The 19163-nt window shown below is 40.1% G+C and overlaps 1 protein-coding gene across 11 annotated transcripts in view; it reads right to left on the reverse strand.

The window, feature by feature from the left end:
- Positions 1-19163, reverse strand: part of CEP170 (centrosomal protein 170) — a 183483-nt gene that overhangs the window by 31619 nt on the left and 132701 nt on the right. For 7 of the 11 annotated variants that reach the window (XM_084622211.1, XM_084622207.1, XM_084622208.1 and 4 more), the window contains 3 exons: positions 14731-16608; positions 5210-5260; positions 3123-3357 (listed from right to left, as the gene is read on the reverse strand). In XM_084622211.1, coding sequence (XP_084478337.1) covers positions 3123-3357; positions 5210-5260; positions 14731-16608 — 2164 coding nt within the window. The remainder of the gene's footprint in view (positions 1-3122; positions 3358-5209; positions 5261-14730; positions 16609-19163) is intronic. The other 4 variants (XM_084622209.1, XM_084622210.1, XM_084622212.1 and 1 more) reach the window with 3 other exon arrangements.

A 19163-nucleotide genomic window follows, 5' to 3' on the forward strand; every position in this document is an offset into this window, starting at 1 on the left:
AGAAGTTGGTCCAATAAAAGATATTACCTCACCCACCTTGTCTCTCTAATATCCTAGGACCGACACGGCTACAACTACACAGCTTAAAGCTGCGAGCCTGTCTCTCTTGTGCTCTCAGGGTATGTCTCCACTGCAACGTAAGCCCATGCTTGAGCCCGGCCCCAAGCCTAACCCCCCACTTGCATCTACACTACAATTGTGCTAATCCAGGGCTCAGACACAGGGTCCCATGACCCTGCAGGGCTGGAGGGTCCAAGCTTGAGTTAAGCCAGGACCCAGGGTCTGAGCCCTATTACTCTGCAATGTAGACACAGCCTTGCTTGTCTCAGGAGTAAGACAAAAGTATCCCACAATTCCATGGGACAATTTCCTTAGTCCTCTCTACTCCAACAATCCGCAATCCACTCTACCGAAAAGGGAAGGCACACCTCCTGCCCCCTTCTGCCTCCGCCGCTTTGTGAATGGCAGCAGCTCAGGTCAGAGTTAGCCTATTCTGTTCTATTACAGATCTGCAAGCACACTATCAGAGAGCCTCCTGGGTTTTCAATGGAGAGTGAACCAAACAAGCCTTTTGCAAAGTGAGCTGCTTCCTGATAACATACAGGGCAGGCAGTAAATTTTTCCGACAGTGAACTTAGGTCCTAGGGCTAGAGTGGCCACATTTGGAGGCAGGGTGACTCTGGGAGATGGGGCCCAAGAGACTCTGCGACTTGGGTTACTTTGACTTGGGTCTGCGCACTGCAGTGAGGGTGCTAGAGCCCTACATTTGAGCATGGGTTAGAAAAGTCTAAACATAGGGTTAAAATACAATGCAGAAGCTCAAGCCCAGGGTTCCCTAACATGGGTTAGTTGACTTGAGTCCCACTAACCCTGGACTCACATTGAAGTGTAGACATACCTTCTATGCCCACCCTGCTGGGCCCAAGCAGTGTGTAGGAGGAAGTTGCTTGATTTGAATGCAGAGATGAGGGAGAGAGAAATGGATCAGATGAAGAGCCAGGAAGGGGTAATTGTGAGTGACTGGGCAAGGAGATTGGGACTGGGAGCAACAGGCAACCTTAATTCTGGCATTTCTTAACTTTTGAGTGCTTGACTTTCCAACGTTACTAATATTCTTTTAATATAGATGTTTGTGTGTTATACATAGAGAGGGTCACAAATTTAGCAGCACTAATATGGACCTCAGCTAGTCCAGCCCTGCCACTGTAGAAGTCACGGAGGTCCAGGAAAGTCATGGAATCTGAGACTTCCATAACAAAATCAAACCCTTAGTGTCTGATGTAAGCCAAGAACTTTCCTTACAGAATAGCAAGGCTGTCAACTGAAAAAAAAAAAAAAAGTGCAGGTATTCTCCCCTAAAACTTCCACGGAAGCGAAGGTTCAGCAGGACTGTTTAGAAGGAGGAAGAGGTACGCTAAGCCTGAATATCTGAGTTTCACAGCTCCCCCATATGGATTTAGCTCCTATCTTAGTATGGATTCTCAGAAAGAAATCCATGGGTTGGTATTTGAAATTTTAAAAGTTCTTACTGGAAAATGAATATTTGAGCTTCATTCTAATAGTTCCCAAGATCATATCAGAGTCCCTTGATTTGATTACAATATTTATGTAGCTCATTTACATGTGTTATCATAATCTATATAACGGTACAAAAGATTTTTTAAACATACCATTTCCAGGAATTGGAAAACAGTATTTCATATGACCAAAATATAATATTTCATATCTGTGATGTCAAAGTGTTAAAAATTGTTTTTAAAAGGACACTGGGAGATCATTTAGGCCTCAAATTTAAGTTCTGTAAAAAGTTTCACAAAACTGAACATTAATCCGTGTTTTAATAACGTTTACATAAAAAGTTTTGTTTATTTAAACAGTCTATTTGAAATGTTCACAACATTGCATCACTAGAATGTATAACAGACTATTCTTTTCATTGTTGAAGTGCAGTGCAAATAGCAATAAGGGGGACAGTACATTAGATTTTTTAAACCATTTTATTAATCTCAGGCACCAGTCACAAAAGAAGTGATTTTTTGGACAAATATATATTATTTAATTTGACAGTCTTCCTTCAATGCAGAGTGAAAACCAAGATGAACTAAAAATTAGAAGTGAAAACATGGTCTTTCATATGGTAAAAAAACATACCTCCAAATCAGCTTTGCATTTAACTGATTTTTTTTTATTGCTTGCTGATTTTAAGGCAGTATAAAACAGATATAACTATTTCTTGAGGCAGAACAAAGTGTAACAAAATACATTTGTAACTCTCACTGATGCAACTGGGAGATCATACATAGGATATGTGTACCACAAGACAATACTATGCTCTTCCTCCACAAGAGAGGTATCCTGGTAGCACTACTTTGATAGGTTTCAGAGTAGCAGCCGTGTTAGTCTGTATTCGCAAAAAGAAAAGGAGTACTTTTGGCACCTTAGAGACTAACAAATTTATCTGAGCATAAGCTTTCGTGAACTACAGCTCACTTCATCGGATGCATTCAGTGGAAAATACAGTGGGGAGATTTATATACATAGAGAACATGAAACAATGGGTGTTACCATACACACTGCAACGAGAGTGATCACTTAAGGTGACCTATTACCAGTAGGAGAGCGGGGAGGGGCAGGGGGACTTTTGTAGTGATAACCAAGGTGGGCCATTTCTAGCAGTTGACAAGAACGTCTGAGGAAAGGGGGAGGGGGAATCACTACAAAAGGCTCCCCCCCCACCCCCGTTCTCCTGCTGGTAATAACTCACCTTAAGTGATCACTCTCGTTACAGTGTGTATGGTAACACCCATTGTTTCATGTTCTCTATGTCTATAAATCTCCCCACTGTATTTTCCACTGAATGCATCCAATGAAGTGAGCTGTAGCTCACGAAAGCTTATGCTCAAATAAATTTGTTAGTCTCGAAGGTGCCACAAGTACTCCTTTTCTTTTTGCGACCACTTTGATAGTCTCTCCTTTACAAGGCTTCAAGATTTCTGTACATCTAGCCATGCAGAAATATTGCATATATAGAAGCACTCAGCGATTTAACTAGGTCATTTGTTCAGCACTACCAGTTCAGATAAAAGGCTTTGATATTTTAAAGGCATTTTTAAAAAACAAACCTTGCTATTTCTTCTCGATGAGCAGTCCAATCGCGAATGTAGTCCTCCTGTTCCTTGATCCTGTGCTTGAATGTATTGCTAGTTTGCATTGCTGTCCCAGAGCTCTGCAATCGAGGGTTTTTCAGGGCTGGAGAAGTACGTAGACGGGTATGTTTAGGGGAATTACGGTTTGATCCAAACTCATCTTCTGAGGTGGAAGCATAATCTGTAGGAAAGCGCCTCCATCTTGAATTTACTAAATTAGTTTGATTATTAAAAAAGAATTATTATTGTATCTTTTGTAAGAAACAATAAAATTATTTCAGAAACACCACAACAAAACACCACAACTGCTCAATATCAAACCCCAAGGACCTCACAAAAGTGTTTACTACATCTTAAAAAGAAAGATACTAAATTTGTGTTAAATAATAAATGTTGATTAATAAAATGTGGAAAAAGATGCTCTTTGTATAATGGTGAGTAGATAAAAAGATGCAAATGCCATTACTCCTACATACCTAAAGCAGGACGTCTTACAGAATGAGGGCCCAATTCATTAATATTTATAGAGTTTGATTGCCCCCCCTTTTTGGGGGGGCAAATTCCCCCTGCTCTCATTAAATTTAAAGTATTGATTTTTAAACAGGACACACACACAAAAGTTGATGCTGGCACAACGTCTCTCAACATGGGCCAACATAAAGAAAGCACATAATTCCTAGAGAAGAAATTATGCATTTATTGTTGGAAAAAAATAATACTTTGCAATTCAGCATCTTGTTACAAAGCTCAGTGACGCATCTACAGAGCAGACAGGACTTGTACTCATACTGAAAACAACACATTGCTGAAAATGGACAGAAGCAGTGGATGACTGAAACTGAGCACGAGGATCTCACTCAACAATTAGTCATTAATGGCTAGAAAATGGATTTCAGAATGGCCATCCTCACACTTTTTTAGATGGTAGAGCATTCATTATGATAACATGCCACACCCAATCAACCTCATGCCACAGAACTTCACAACATCAAATATTATTTCTTTGTTAATCACTGGCTCTAAAAATCAGTTCTCTTGGACTAAAGATTAACGTTAGGAAAATTCTTAATGTAATTTGTTAGTATTAGAATAACCTGACTTTAGGTTAGGCGCCCAAATGCTTAATTAAATTAGCTGCAAAATTTGTAGACACCTTTATTGAGGTTGGTTAGGTGTGCTGACAATACTTTTGAAAACCAGTATATCCAAATGGACATATTTATTCTTGGTAATTTATAAATCACAGATGCAAGATGTAATTAATGTGATTAACATAAAAATACAAGCAAATTAAGACTGATTTTTCCCTGAATTGTTATTTATTAAAAGGATGGCAAATTAAACATAAATCAGATGCGAATATAGGTACAGATATTTGCAATGTGAGTTTTTAGATGAGAACAGATTGTGTAATGCTCTGAAAGATTACAATATGTAGAGCGTGAAGCTGGAGTATAAACTTTAGTCCCTTTCTTCATTTAAACATCTTTTTAATTGTTAAAAGTAGAAATATGATTAACAGATTTTTTCAGGTGATTTAAAAGGAAGTGTGGTTGCGAGCCTAATCCAAAGTACATTTAATGCCTATTGAAATCAATTAGGTTATATTTTACTGTCTGTTTTAATATTCTAAAATAAGCAAGAGGGGAAAGAAAGGTTTATCCACTGACCCACTACCCCTTAACTTATGGGATTCTAACTTGTCCTTATCAAGGAAAGCAGAACATAAGCAGAAAAAGTACTCCTTTCTCCCTTCCTCTCAAAAAAAGCATGCAAGAAGTGTGTGATTGCAGTTGAACGAATTTTAGGAGTTGGGCCCAAAGTTTATCAACAGAGTCCTTTAAAATAATTTTGTATTTTTAATTAATCCTTTGTTCCAATTCTTATTTAAAAAAATCAAAACAAACATCAAATTTGCTTAAAAATTGTATCTCTGAACTGTTTCTTAAAGAGTAGTTCAACAACTCAGCACTGTACAATGAGCATAAGTAGTCAAATTTAAAAAACTAAAGATTGAATGAATAGTGAAATATTAGAAAGAGAGATGATTTCTAGTACTCTACCACTGTAAGTTTCAACAGCAGGATCTGGGTCTGGGAGAAGCTGGGATTTCTCTGTGTACAAAATATTGTTTTATCATGTTAATGCTTAATGAAAACATTCAAATTTGAAGCATTTGCTTAACAAAAATCTATTGCTGAAATTTAGGGTAAGCCCTTCCCTTCCTCAGTCTATGGTTCGGAGAAAAGCAAAAAAAGATGTTGCAGATATTCTTAATTATAATTCTTTTAAAAAGAATTGATTCTGAAACCATTTGAAAATTCAATAGAGAACTGCTATCCAAATTCAATTGTATTTATAATTAAGAAAGGTAAATAGAGTCAAAAGCCTGTTTAGTATTTGGAAAGATCATATAGATCTGAGGCCAAAATGCTATCGTGTTGCTGTTTGGCCTACAGGTTTCTCATAGTAAACTTTGTGAAAAGTTATTATGGAGTTATAGTAATAATATCACAAGTCATGTAAATCATGACATATATTAACAAAACTCGGCATGTTTTGAATTAACCTAGCTATCACTTTTCAGACATAGGATTTTAAAAAACATATTTTGATCTCTTTGGATGCACAGCCCCTTGGGGCCAGATCAACCCAATCAACCCCACAGGTCTTAACATTTAGTGTTCCTTGCCCCCCATAATCCTAGACTTTGAATCACCTAAAAGATCAAAGTTGTGACAGTGCTTCTGCTCGACTTGAACCCTTTCTTTTTCACAGAGGTGCCTCTGCTGCTTCTTTCACTCTCTGTCTGTTGGCTTGCAATGACTTCTCCTCCCTTAGGCTAGCTAACTAGTATAGCTACTAATCATATGACATGCAGCTGTTCCAAAATGTGACTGCCCTCACAGCTATCCTTGCTGCTACTGTTGCTGCTCACTCCTCATGACCGTCATCTTTCCCCATCAATCTCATAGACTCAGACTTTAAGGCTAGAAGGGACCATTGTGACCATCTAGTCTGACCTCCTGCACACTTCAGCCTCACCTACCCACTCCTGTAATAGACACAGAACCTCTTGCTGAGTTACTAAAGTCCTAAAATCATGATTTAAACACTTCAAGTTACAGAGAATCCACCATTTCCTCATTTTAAACCAGCAAGTGACCCATGATCCATGCTGCAGAGGAAGGTGAAAACCCCCCAACGTCTCTGCCAATCTGACCCAGGAAAATTTCTTCCTGACCACAAATATGGCAGTCAGTTGGACCCTGAGTATTTTGACAAGACTCAGCAGCCAGACACCTGGAAAAGAATTCTCTGTAGTAACTCAAAGATCTCTCCATCTAGTAGTGCCTCATCACCAGCTGCTGAGGATATTTGTTACTAGCAGTTGCAGATCTCCTACATCAGGGGTTCTCAAACTGGGGGTCGGGACCCCTTCGGGGGTCATGAGGTTATTACATGGGGGGTTGCGAGCTGTCAGCCTCCACCCTAAACGCCGCTTTGCCTCCAGCATTTATAATGATGTTAAATATATTAAAAAGCATTTTTAATTTATAAGGGGGGGTCCACACTCAGAGGCTTGTTATGTGAAAGGGGTCACCAGTATAAAAGTCTGAGAACCACTGTGCTACAGGACATTGTAGGCAGTGTGATCATGCCATCCCCTCCATAAACTTATCATGCTCAGTCTTGAAGCCAGTTAGTTTTTTGCACCCACTGCTTCCTTTGGAAGGCTGTTCGCTGTTCCAGAACTTCACCCCTCTAATGGTTAGAAACCTTCATCTCATTTCAAACCTAAACTTTTTGATGGCCAGTTTATATCCATTTGTTCTTGTGTCAACAATGGTGCTTAACTTAAATAACTCCTCTCCCTCCCTGGTATTTATCCCTCTGATGTATTTATAGAGAGCAATCATATCTCCCCTTAGCCTTTGTTTGGTTAGGCTAAACAAGCCAAGCTCTGAGTCTCCTCTCATAACGTAGGTTTTTCATTCCTTTGATAATCCTAGTAGCCCTTTCCTGCACCTGTTCCAGTTTGAATTCATCTATTTTAAACATGGGAGACCAGAACTGCACACAGTATTCCAGATGAGGTCTAACCAGTGCCTTGTATAATGGTACTAACACTTCCCTATCTCTACTGGAAATACTTCAACTGATGCATCCTAGGATTGCATTAGTCTTTTTCGTGGCCACATCACATTGGCAGCTCACAACCGTGGTGTGATCATCCAATACCCTCAGATCTTTCTCCATCTCTGTCACTTCCAACTGATAAGCCTCCATTTTATAGCAAATATTCTTGTTGTTGGTCCCAAAGTGCACTTTACACTATTAAAGTTGACCCATTTCTATTGCTCCAGTTTTCAAGGTCATCCAGATCTTCTTAATGATACTCCAGTCCTCCTCTGTATTGGCAATACCTCCAACTTTGTCAGCTGCAAATTTTATTGTCATATTCTCACTTTTTGTGCCAAGACCATTAATGAAAATGTTAAATAAAATTGATCTCAACACCAATCCCTGAAGAACTCCATTAGTAACCTGCCTCCAGCCTGACAGTTCACCTTTCACTATGACCCTTTTAACCAGTTCCTTATCTACTTTGAATTCTCATATTAATCCCCATGTTCTCCAATTTAAGAAATAATTTCCCATGAGAAACTGTATCAAATATCTTACTGAACTCCAATAGATTAGATCTACTGTGTTTTCTTTGTCTAAAAAATCAGTTATCTTCTCAAAGAAAGAGATCACGTTGGTCTGACACAATCTACCTTTTGTAAAACTATGTTGTATTTAAATCAATTACCATTTACCTCCATGTCCCTAACTACTTCATCTTTCAAAATTTGTTCTAAGACTTTGCATGCAATTGAGGTCAAACTAAGAAGCCTGCATGCAGTTTCCTGGATCACTTTCCGCCCCCCTCCCCTTCCTAAAAATAGGTATCATATTAGCAATTCTCCATAGATTCATAGATATTAAGGTCAGAAGGGACCATTATGATCATCTAGTCTGACCTCCTGCACAATGCAGGCCACAGAATCTCACCCACCCACTCCTGCAATAAATCTCTCACCTATGTCTGAGCTATTGAAGTCCTCAAATCATGGTTTAAAGACTTCAAGGTGCAGAGAATCCTCCAGCAAGTGACCCATGCCCCATGCTACAGAGGAAGGTGAAAAACCCCCAGGCTTCTTCCAATCTGCTCTGGAGGAAAATTCCTTCCCAACCCCAAATATGGTGATCAGCTGAACCCTGAGCATGTGGGCAAGATTCACCAGCAGATACCCAGGAAAGAATTCGCTGTAGTAACTCAGATCCCAACCCATCTAACATCCCATCACAGGCCATTGGGCCTACTTACCATGAATAGTTAAAGATCAATTAATTGCCAGAATCATGTTATCCCATCATACCATCTCCTCCATAAACTTACCGAGTTTAATCTTGAAGCCAGATAGGTCTTTTGCCCCCACTGCTTCCCTTGGAAGGCTATTCCACAACTTCACTCCTCTAATGGTTAGAAACCTTTGTCTAATTTCAAGTCTAAGCTTCCTGATGGCCAGTTTATATCCATTTGTTCTTGTGTCCACATTGGTACTGAGCTTAAATAATTCCTTTCCCTCCCTGGTATTTATCCCTCTGATATATTTATAGAGGGCAATCGTATCTCCCCTCAGCCTTCTTTTGGTTAGGCTAAACAAGCCAAGCTCCTTGAGTCTCCTTTCATAAGACAGGTTTTCCATTCCTCGGATCACCCTAGTAGCCCTTCTCTGTACCTGTTCCAGTTTAAATTCATCCTTCTTAAACATGGGAGACCAGAACTGCACACAGTATTCCAGATGAGGTCTCACCAGTGCCTTGTATAACGGTACTAACACCTCCTGATCTCTACTGGAAATACCTCACCTGATGCATCCCAAGACCGCATTAGCTTTTTTCATGGCCATATCACATCGGCGGCTCATAGTCATCCTGTGATCAACCAATACTCAGAGGTCCTTCTCCCCCTCTGTTACTTCTAATTGATGCGTCCCCAGCTTATAACTGAAGTTCTTGTTATTAATCCCTAAATGCATGACCTTATACTTCTCACTACTAAATTTCATCCTATTACTATTACTCCAGTTTACAAGGTCATCCAGATCCTCCTGTATGATATCCCAGTCCTTCTCTAAATTGGCAGTATCTCCCAGCTTTGTATCGTCCGCAAACTTTATTAGTGCACTCCCACTTTTTGTGCCAAGGTCAGTAATAAAAAGATTAAGTAAGATTGATCCCAAAACCGATCCCTGGGGAACTCCACTGGTAACCTCCCTCCAGCCTGACAGTTCACCTTTCAGTATGACCCGCTGTAGTCTCCCCTTTAACCAATTCCTTATTCACCTTTCAATTTTCATATCGATCTCCATCTTTTCCAATTTAACTAACAATTCCCCAGGTGGCACTGTATCAAATGCCTTACTGAAATCTAGGTAAATTAGATCCACTGCGTTTCCTTTGTCTAAAAAAATTGTTACTTTCTCAAAGAAGGAGATCAGGTTGGTTTGGCACATCTACCTTTTGTAAAACCATGTTGTATTTTGTCCCATTGACCTCAATGTCCTTAACTACTTTCTCCTTCAAAAATTTTTTCCAAGACCTTGCATACTACAGATGTCAAACTAACAGGCCTGTAGTTACCCGGATCACTTTTTTTTCCTTTCTTAAAAATAGGAACTATGGTAGCAATTCTCCAGTCATACGGTACAACCCCTGAGTTTACAGATTCATTAAAAATTCTTGCTAACGGGCTTGCAAATTTCACGTGTCAATTTCTTTAATATTCTTGGATGAAAATTATCTGGGCCCCCCAATTTAGTCACATTAAGCTGTTCGAGTTTGGCTTCTACCTCAGATATGGTAATATCTACCTCCATATCCTCATTCCCATTTGTCATGCTATCATTATCCCTAAGATCATCATTAAAGACTGAGGCAAAGTATTTGTTTAGATATGGGGCCATGCCTAGATTATCCTTAACCTCCACTCCATCCTCAGTGTTTAGCGGTCCCACTTCTTTCTTTCTTATTTATATGGCTATAGAACCTTTTACTATTGGTTTTAATTCCTTTTGCAAGGTCCTTCTCACTTTATCCCTACATGTTCTGACCTCAATAAGGTAGCTTTCCTTGATGATCCCTCCCATCTTCCACTCCCTGTATGCTTTTTGCTTTTTCTTAATCACCTCTCTGAGATGCTTGCTCATCCTGCTTGGTCTACAACTCCTGCCTATGAATTTCTTCCCCTTTCTTGGGATGCAGGCTTCTGATAGCTTCTGAAGCTTTGGCTTGAAGTAATCCCAGGCCTCCTCTGCCTTTAGATCCATAAATTCTTCTGTCCAATCCACTTCCGTAACTAATTTCCTTAATTTTTGAAAGTCAGCGCTTTTGAAATAAAAAATCCTAGTCGCAGATTTATTTTTGTTTATCCTTCCATTCAGTTTGAACTGAATTAGCTCATGATCACTTGAACCAAGGTTGTCCCCTACAACCATTTCTTCTATGAAGTCCCCATTACTCACCAAAACCAAATCTAAAATGGCATCCCCTCTTGTTGGTTCAGCAACTATTTGATGAAGGAATCCATCAGCTATCACATCTAGGAAAATCTGAGCCCTATTATTATTACTAGCACTTGTCCTCCAGTCTATATCTAGGAAGTTAAAGTCTCCCATGATCACACAGTTTCCATTAGTATTTACTTCATTAAAAACATTAAAGAGGGCTCTATCCATATCCAAATTAGATCCCGGCAGTCTATAGCACACCCCAAGCACTATCACAGGGGAGGCTCTAGTAGTTTTCTTCCCCAATGTGTTTTCTCCAGTCATAGGGTACGCCCCCTGTATTTATGGAATCATTAAAAACCTTTGCTATTGGGCTTGCAATTTCATCTAACCGTTTCTTTAATATTTTTGGATGGAGATTATCTGGGTCCCCCAGTTTGGTCTCACTAAACTTCTTGAAAATTGACTTCCACATCAGATGTGGTAATTTCTACCTCCATATCCTCATTTCCATTAGCCACCCTGCCACTACCCCAAGCTCCTCCATACGGTTATTAAAACCTGAGGCAAAGTATTTGTCTGACTATAAAAAAGGTTAAAAAAACCTAGAGAAGTTCAGGGAGAATAGGTCCATCAATGGTTATTAGCCAGGATGGGCAGGGATGGTGTCCCTAGCCTCTGTTTGCCAGAAGCTGGGATGGGTGACAGGGAATGGATCACTTGATGATTACTAGTTCTGTTCATTCCCTCTGAAGCACCTGGCATTGGCCACTGTCATAAGATAAGATACTGGGATAGATGGACCTTTAGTCGGACCCAATATGGTCGTTTTTATGTTCTTATGTTTAGGTGTTGGGCCATGCCTAGATTGTCTCTAATCTTCACCCCATCCTCAGTACTTAGCGGGCCCACTTCTTCTTTAATTGTTTTCTTTTTATTTATATGGCTACAGAACCTTTTACTATTGGTTTTAATTTCCTTTGAAAGGTCCAATTCTGCTTGGCTTTTGGCAGTTCTCACTTTTCCCCTACACTTTCTGATCTCCAAGAGGTAGCTTTCCTTGCTGATCCATCCCATCTTCCATTCTTTATAAGCTTTCTTTTAATAACCTGTTTGAGATGCTTGCTCATTCAACTTGCACTGCAACCCTTCCCTACAAATTTTCCCCCTTGCTTGGTATGCAGGATTCAAATAGTTTCTGCAACTGTGGCTTAAGATAATTCCAACTCCTTATATATAACACTTTCCTCTAATGGTCTTTAAATGACTTTACAAATTAATAAAATAATGAACGAAGCATCCTAACAACCTGCTCAGGTGGGCAACGACTGTCACCATTTTAGAATGAGGCAAATAGAGGCACAGTGTGACTAGGGTTCTGTATACATTATGGACTGTTACACCAGGACAGCTACACAGACACACATTTTTGTAATGTACACATGCTCATAGTAGCATGGCCACAAGTCACAAAGTAAGTTTGTGAAACAGATACAAATGGAACCATAACTTCTAACTCCCAAGTAGCAGTATATTCCTTATTGATATTACATAGTGCCTGAAGTGTTCATTAGACCATATTTTCTCTCTGATATTGGCTTTGACTGTTTTGTTAACTGCTTTTTTATTTGTTTACACTTTACACTGAAACTTTTGTTCTCCATAAATGTTAGTGTTTATAATGACACGTTTCAGAGTAGCAGTCATGTTAATCTGTATTCGCAAAAAGAAAAGGAATACTTGTGGCACCTTAGAGAATAACAAATTTATTTGAGCATAAGCTTTCGTAAGCTACAATAAATTTGTTAGGCTCTAAGGTGCCACAAATACTTCTTTTCTTTTAGTGTTGATAATGACGTTTTGTTTTTTTAAAGAGAAGTAGTCTTTCTACTGCAAATGTTCCAAACAATGGTTGTGTGCCCTTTTTATCTGTTTGGTTAGCTTGGGATAGATACCTCATAAGGTGGCAAGCTTTTCAGCTTTTCCCTTTGAAACTGAGAATATTTTCTACAAAAACCGCAGTAGGTTCTGACCATGGAATGCAGTTAAATCAACAAGCACATTGCAGGATTGAGAGCTATAACACATTAAAGCATTCCCCATTGTTAAAGTAGCTGAATACTTAACTATAACAGTTATACGGAAGTCAGTAAGCACATTGTAGTTCATATTTTCACAAAAAAACCCTCCTCCTGACTCATGCTTTTGTTGAAAACAGAAAATAGTATGACAAAACAAGAAATTTCTAGTGTTTACCTCTTCAAGGGTCAATACCACCAGGTATGGAATAATGATAGCTAATGGAATAATGATAACTAATGTTAATTAAATCAACCTTGTAAATTAAGGCAACCTAACTGGCTCCTCAGAAGTAACTATTTTGCCTGAACTGATGTTACAGTCAGTCTCCTGGACACATAAATCTCAGATTCTGATTGAACCATTAGTACTAAATGTGCCTGATATAAATAGCCAGACAGATAATATGCTGGGAAAAATACCTTCATCTCCCTTTTAAAGTACAGTATTAGGGTAGATGGCTTGGGGTATTTTTTTTTTTTTGTTTGTTTCACTTGAATTCATGAGGATTATTGGTAGTTCTGATGACAACATTCAGAATATAACAATACGTGTGACTTCACATTACAGTGAACGTTAAGATTTATTGTTCAAGGAATAGATTTCTCCTAAATTAACCTGTGATTTCACCAGTATTTACCTCTCAAGGCAATAAATATTGATGAGCAGCACAACAGACGTTACTAACTACTAAATATGCTAGTTATATATCAGCAATGGCAATGGTTTTGCCAAAACAGCTTGGTTTGTATAAAAAAAATAGTCAGTGTGTAAAAAAATATAGAAATGTTTGTATAACAGGTGGAGATGGGAAGTATAATACATTGTACTGATGACCCTTCACATCAGTGAATGCAAAGAAGCCATTCAAGTACAACAAATATGTCATCTGGTGCTTTTGAAGAAAAATCTGTACTCAGCAGTATTAAAGTTCAAAAGGTGAGAAAAGCACTAGTTACCATGAATAATCTGATAAACAAAGTGACATTTAAACATAAGCATTCTTCTTTAGGTTGTTTAACTAGTTGTGTCAGATACTTGAAAACTAGCTAACAATCTCTTACATTGCCTTTTCTTCCATTGTCATATGTCAGTTTTTAACAAGATTACCATTAAAATGGTAGGCTCAAAACTATTAATTGTAATATTTTTTCATTTAAATATTAAATAATAGGGGAGATGTCAGAGAGGCTGAATCAACAATTTTGACAATAAGTGACCTGAGAGGAAGAAGAGATCTGGCCCCTGTAAATACAGATCCTCTTTTCACATAGCAATAAGTATCAGAAATTGTTCTAGGAGTAAAATAGATTTGGGATAACACACAAGCCGTTTAGTGTTGGAATATTTCATTCAGTATTTTTGTGTTTAGAAGTATATTTCTATTAGTTACTTCTTACTTTGTATTTTTTTGTAATTAAATTACACTTTTGTACTTTTAGAAGCAAATCTTAAATTACCTTACATTTATCTTGTTGATGCTCCATGCCTTCCTCAGACTGCACACATAGTTTTGCATACTTACAAACTTTCAAACACATTTCCTAGTTTTTACCTCATTGAACAGTGCTGCTGACCTTCTAAACTTTTAGATTCTGACCCAAGCAAAAGAGGCTCCTAGTTTATCTACATTTTTGTACTACGTCAATCACTGTAGCATTTGAGAACCTCAGATACTATAGTTGGTTAGAAGTTTCCAGTAAAAATTATAAACCAAATGGCTAAGGAATTAAAATCTCTTGTCCTCTGTATTAAATTAAAAAATATCTGCAACGATAACTAATGGAGCTTCTTTCTCAAAAGAGGAGGACTCCTTCAACTAAAGTTTGAGCTAATGCTTCATAATAAAGCACCATTAGTTTAACACTTATAAAAAGAGAAAAGCCCAAGAAAATAAACAAAATATCAAGTACTGAAAAAGACTAAATCCAAATAGTCTCACATACCTGATGGAGAATTATGGGCGGAGGTCAATGATTTGGATTTAGAATCAGAAAGTCGAGAAATGCTATTAGCTCTAGTTCTAGCAGAAACTTTACTACTGTCTGCTGATGGTGTTAATCTTCCACCACTTCTAATGATAGCTTCTGTAGTACGAGATGAGACAGTGCTTCTAGTTATTGTGGCTTCAGAGTCACTACGTGCTGATAAAGAACCGAGCCTAGTTCTGCGTGGTTGGGCAAGTAAGTCAATTCTGGAGATATTTCTCCTTCCTGATGGAGGCTTTGATGTAGAACTTGTAGTGGACACTTCAGAAGCCACTGAAGCTTTATCTGCATCAGCAAGTTCGCTATCCGAGGCTTCACCAAGTCGTGCTCTGCGCAAGAGAGAAGTCCTTGTGGGACGAGGCCTTGGAAGAGTGGTTGATTTACTGGATTGCCCAGTTGTAACAGGAGAGGTCTTTGATTTAGCTGACTTACTGCCTTCCATTTTGGAATGTAAGAGTTCATCTGCAGAGGTAAAATGACCCCTTCCATGTGATTTGCCAGAGTAAGTTTCCTGGTCAGATGACAAGATATCAGATATGGCAGAATGAGGTACACTAGATGTTTGGTCATCATCTGTTAAATCTACTGAAGGTTGCCTCATTCTTCCACTGGGTTGTACATATTTACGACCCTCTGCTCTTGAACCAGCATCTGAAGATCGGCTTTTAGTTTTCTTTTCTATCTTTTCTCTAGCATTTGTTGCAGAGGAAGATTTTAAAACATCCTTGGAAGGAGAACTAGTGGAACATCTATCTTTATAGAGGGTAGTAAAGCTCTTTCGCTTTTGAGTGGTTTTTCTTTCAGTGTCACCAGTAACCAGACTGATTGTGCTAGCGGTGTCTACATCTGACTCGGGTGATATGGAATTATCTCTGTTATAGCTAGGAGTTTCAGGTCCTTCATCTGTTTTGTTTTCTTCTCGTAATTTAGCTTCAAGGAATGCCATTACTGCTTCTGTGTCTTTTAAAATAAGTGTTGTATCCAGACTAGAATCAGTGTCCACAGAATCACTTCTCTCACGTATTCTGTTTGTGGAGGTAAAAGCAAAAGAAGGGGGAGTAGATCCAGTTTGTTTATTAATATGAGGAATAAGTTCTATAGGTATATTTGTGCTAGGTTTATCTATAGTAAAGCTGCCTTGTCTCACTAACGGTTTTGAAGATTCTTTCTTCTCTCCTCCTAATCCTTTTGGAGTTTGGCCTTTTATAATTTCCTCTGTTTTTTTTCTTTTTCCTTCACTTTGTACAATCTTCATTTCTGCTTTACTTGTAGAATGTCCTGGGGCTTTTTCTTGATGATTATCCAACATTTTATGTGGAGTAGGAGTCTCCTCTCTACCCTTCTCAACTTTACTGGCAATAAGTTTAGCTGAAGACACTTTAGTTGAAGTCCTATGTGCCTGCTCCTTTTGTTCTTGCTGTTGAATTTTAGCTAAAGCTTGCTTTACAACTGAAGTTTCCCTGACAATTTCACTTTTCTCTTTACTGGAAGAAGAGCAGCTAATGGGGTGAGAAGACAATTTGTTGTCTCCACCAGGTTTAGGAGAAAGGCCATTCATTGTCCTGTTTGCCTTAGCCATGCTCCTACTACCTGCATCTTGTGGCATTTCTTTTTGGGATGCATGAGTTGGAGTTTCTTTCTCTTGAAGTTCTGTGTCTTGTTTTTCACCTATCTCCGATCTCTGATGAGGTGTAACCTTTGCTCTTGAACTTTCAGTGGCTTTTTCCTCTTTTGGAAGCTGTGGAAGTGTTCTCCTCTTTCGCTCGCCTTGGCTAGTCACAGAAGTGGCTGAGCTAGTACTTCTAACTGAAATACCAGATTCACTGATGTCAGTATCTAAAAACAGAATGAAAAAACCTCTTGGAAATGAGTGACTAAATCTGCCAATGGAAACATGCATTCTTAAGGCTACACAGAAGTAATTAAGAAAATACAGTATTTCTATTGCACAGAGAACTGGAACTTTGTCTTTTGTCAAGTGACATTTAAAAGTCCTCCTAAACCACGACACAGTAGATTGGTGAAAGTAATTGACTATTTTACATAATCTATTAATCACATAACAGACATTTTAAGATACTGGAGAAAAATACCTATTAATAAAAATACTTTTATGCTACAGTATGGTTCATGAAGGTTCTGATACAAACAAGGGAATATTTCACTCTGTGACAAGCCTTTGTAGCACACATCAAAGCACTGATATGAAATGAACATCTGTCAAAGTAATGGAATTCTTGTGTGTGTCAGCTGTGGTTTCGTACAGGGATCCCCTAACAACCAAATGCACAGAGCTACATGTTACCTTTAAGCAGCATCTTCCCTGGAACTTGGTGTGTTGCATGGTTGGGAAAAGGAGATGAAAAACTACAGTGGGAGGAAGGCAGGAATATGAAGAGAGAGAGAAATCTTCTTCTCTCTTGGTCCTGGTATCTGCTTGCTAACAAATAGGCTTATTTTCCTCCCACAACTGGCAAATTTTGGCTGTGACCGAACAGTCACCCACTTGTGAACCACCTTGCATTCATGACCGCAAGGTTGAAAATCTAAGACCAGAAAATTGGCTCTCAAACTGTTGAGTATGGGCCACCAGTAGCCCTCAGTCTTTCCTGGCTGTATACACAACTAAACAATTTGAAATTCAAGCAGAGTAGAATTTGGGTGATGGGAAAGAAGGTAGGTCTATGGGAGACAGTCAGGCTTGACAAAACCCTGGCTGGGATGATTTAGTTGGGGATTGGTCCTGCTTTGAGCAGGGGGTGGGACTAGATGACCTCCTGAGGTCCCTTCCAACCCTGATATTCTATGATTCTAGGATTCTAAGTGGTCTGCAGAATGAAAAAGCTGGAGATCCACTGCATCTAGATCAGGGACGGGCAAACTATGGCCTGCGGGTCGGATCCAGCCAGTCAGGGCTTTCAATCCAGCTCGCGGGATTGCCAGCCCTGTGGCACAGTGGGGCTAAGGCAGGCTCCCTGCCTGCCCTGGTCCCACGCTGCTCCCGGAAGTGGCCGGCACCACATCTCTGCAGCCCCTGGGGGAGGGGGAGAGCAGAGGGCTCCGTGTGCTGCCCTTGCCTGCAAGGGCCACCCCCCACAGTTCCCATCAGCTGGGAACCGCAGCCAATGGGAGCTTCAGGGGTAGTACCCACTGGCAAGGGCAGCGTGCGGCAGAGCCGCCTGCCCCACCCCACCCTCAGGAGCCACTGCTGGACATGCTGGCCACTTCCAGAAGTGGCGCGGGACCAGGGCAGGTAGGGAGCCTGCCTTAGCCCCACTGCGTGCCGTTGCCACCCCAGAGCCACTTGAGGTAAGTGGCGCTGAGCTGGAGCCTGCACCCCGAACCTCTCCTGCACCCCAACCCCCTGCCCTGAGCCCCCTAAGCCCCTGCTTTGAAACCCCTGCCACACCCCTCCTGCACCCCAATCCCCTACTCTGAGCCCCCTCCCACACTCCACACCCCCCCACACCCCAACTCCCTGCCCTGATCCCCCTGCCACACCCCTCCTGCACCCCAAGCCCCTGCCCAGAGCCCCTTCCTGCACCCCAACCCCTTGCCCTGAACCCCTTCCTGCACACCACAACCCCCACCATACCCCACACTCCCTCCTGCATCCCAACCCCCTGCCCCAGCCCTACATTCATGGCCCTGCATACGATTTCCCCAACCAGAAGTGGCTCTTGGGCCAAAAAGTTTGCCCACCCTGGTCTAGGTGATCTAACAGGTCTTTTCCATCTTTACATTTCTAATTCTATGAAACATTTAGGACTTTTGTTTATGTTACTGGCACCCCGCAGGACCCAGATTCTTAACAGACTATAGGAGTTGTTAGAGAGAGAAGGTGGACCAACTTCTGTTGGCGAAAGGGACAAGCTGTCAAACTCTGTGTAAGCCTCTCTCTCCGATATCATGATGACGGCTACAATACTGCGAACAACTACAGAAGTTATGATATTGTGGCTGTTGTAAATGCACAGAAAATCTGCTTTTCTCAGGGCAACCATTAATTGTAAAGCTGCATTGCTGAAACAACCGGATACTTCTTGAACCTAGTAAGTTCAAAGGCCGTTAGCAAACTCCAAATTACTTAAGCTTAAACGGTGTCTCTCATGAAGTCTGCTACAGTCTTTAGGCTCAGGCAGGATCACAAAGCTGGTAGCTCATGTTTTTAAAACTAAAGAGAAAAAATTGTAAGAAAAACAGAAAAGATTTACCCCTGTAAGTCTGAGAATAATGACAGGAAAGATAGGACCTACCACTCCAGTACTTTAATTGTGTGGGCGTTCTGGGGTTTCCACTCCCTCGAATCCTACACGCTGTGCAAAATTGCTCTGCAGAAGATGGTCAGAAATCCATTTATTTCCACTGCTTTTAGGCATAAAAAGTGAGCA

The sequence above is a fragment of the Lepidochelys olivacea genome (genome assembly GCF_965140295.1).
Source record: "Lepidochelys olivacea isolate rLepOli2 genome assembly, chromosome: 3".
Taxonomy (NCBI): domain Eukaryota; kingdom Metazoa; phylum Chordata; order Testudines; family Cheloniidae; genus Lepidochelys; species Lepidochelys olivacea.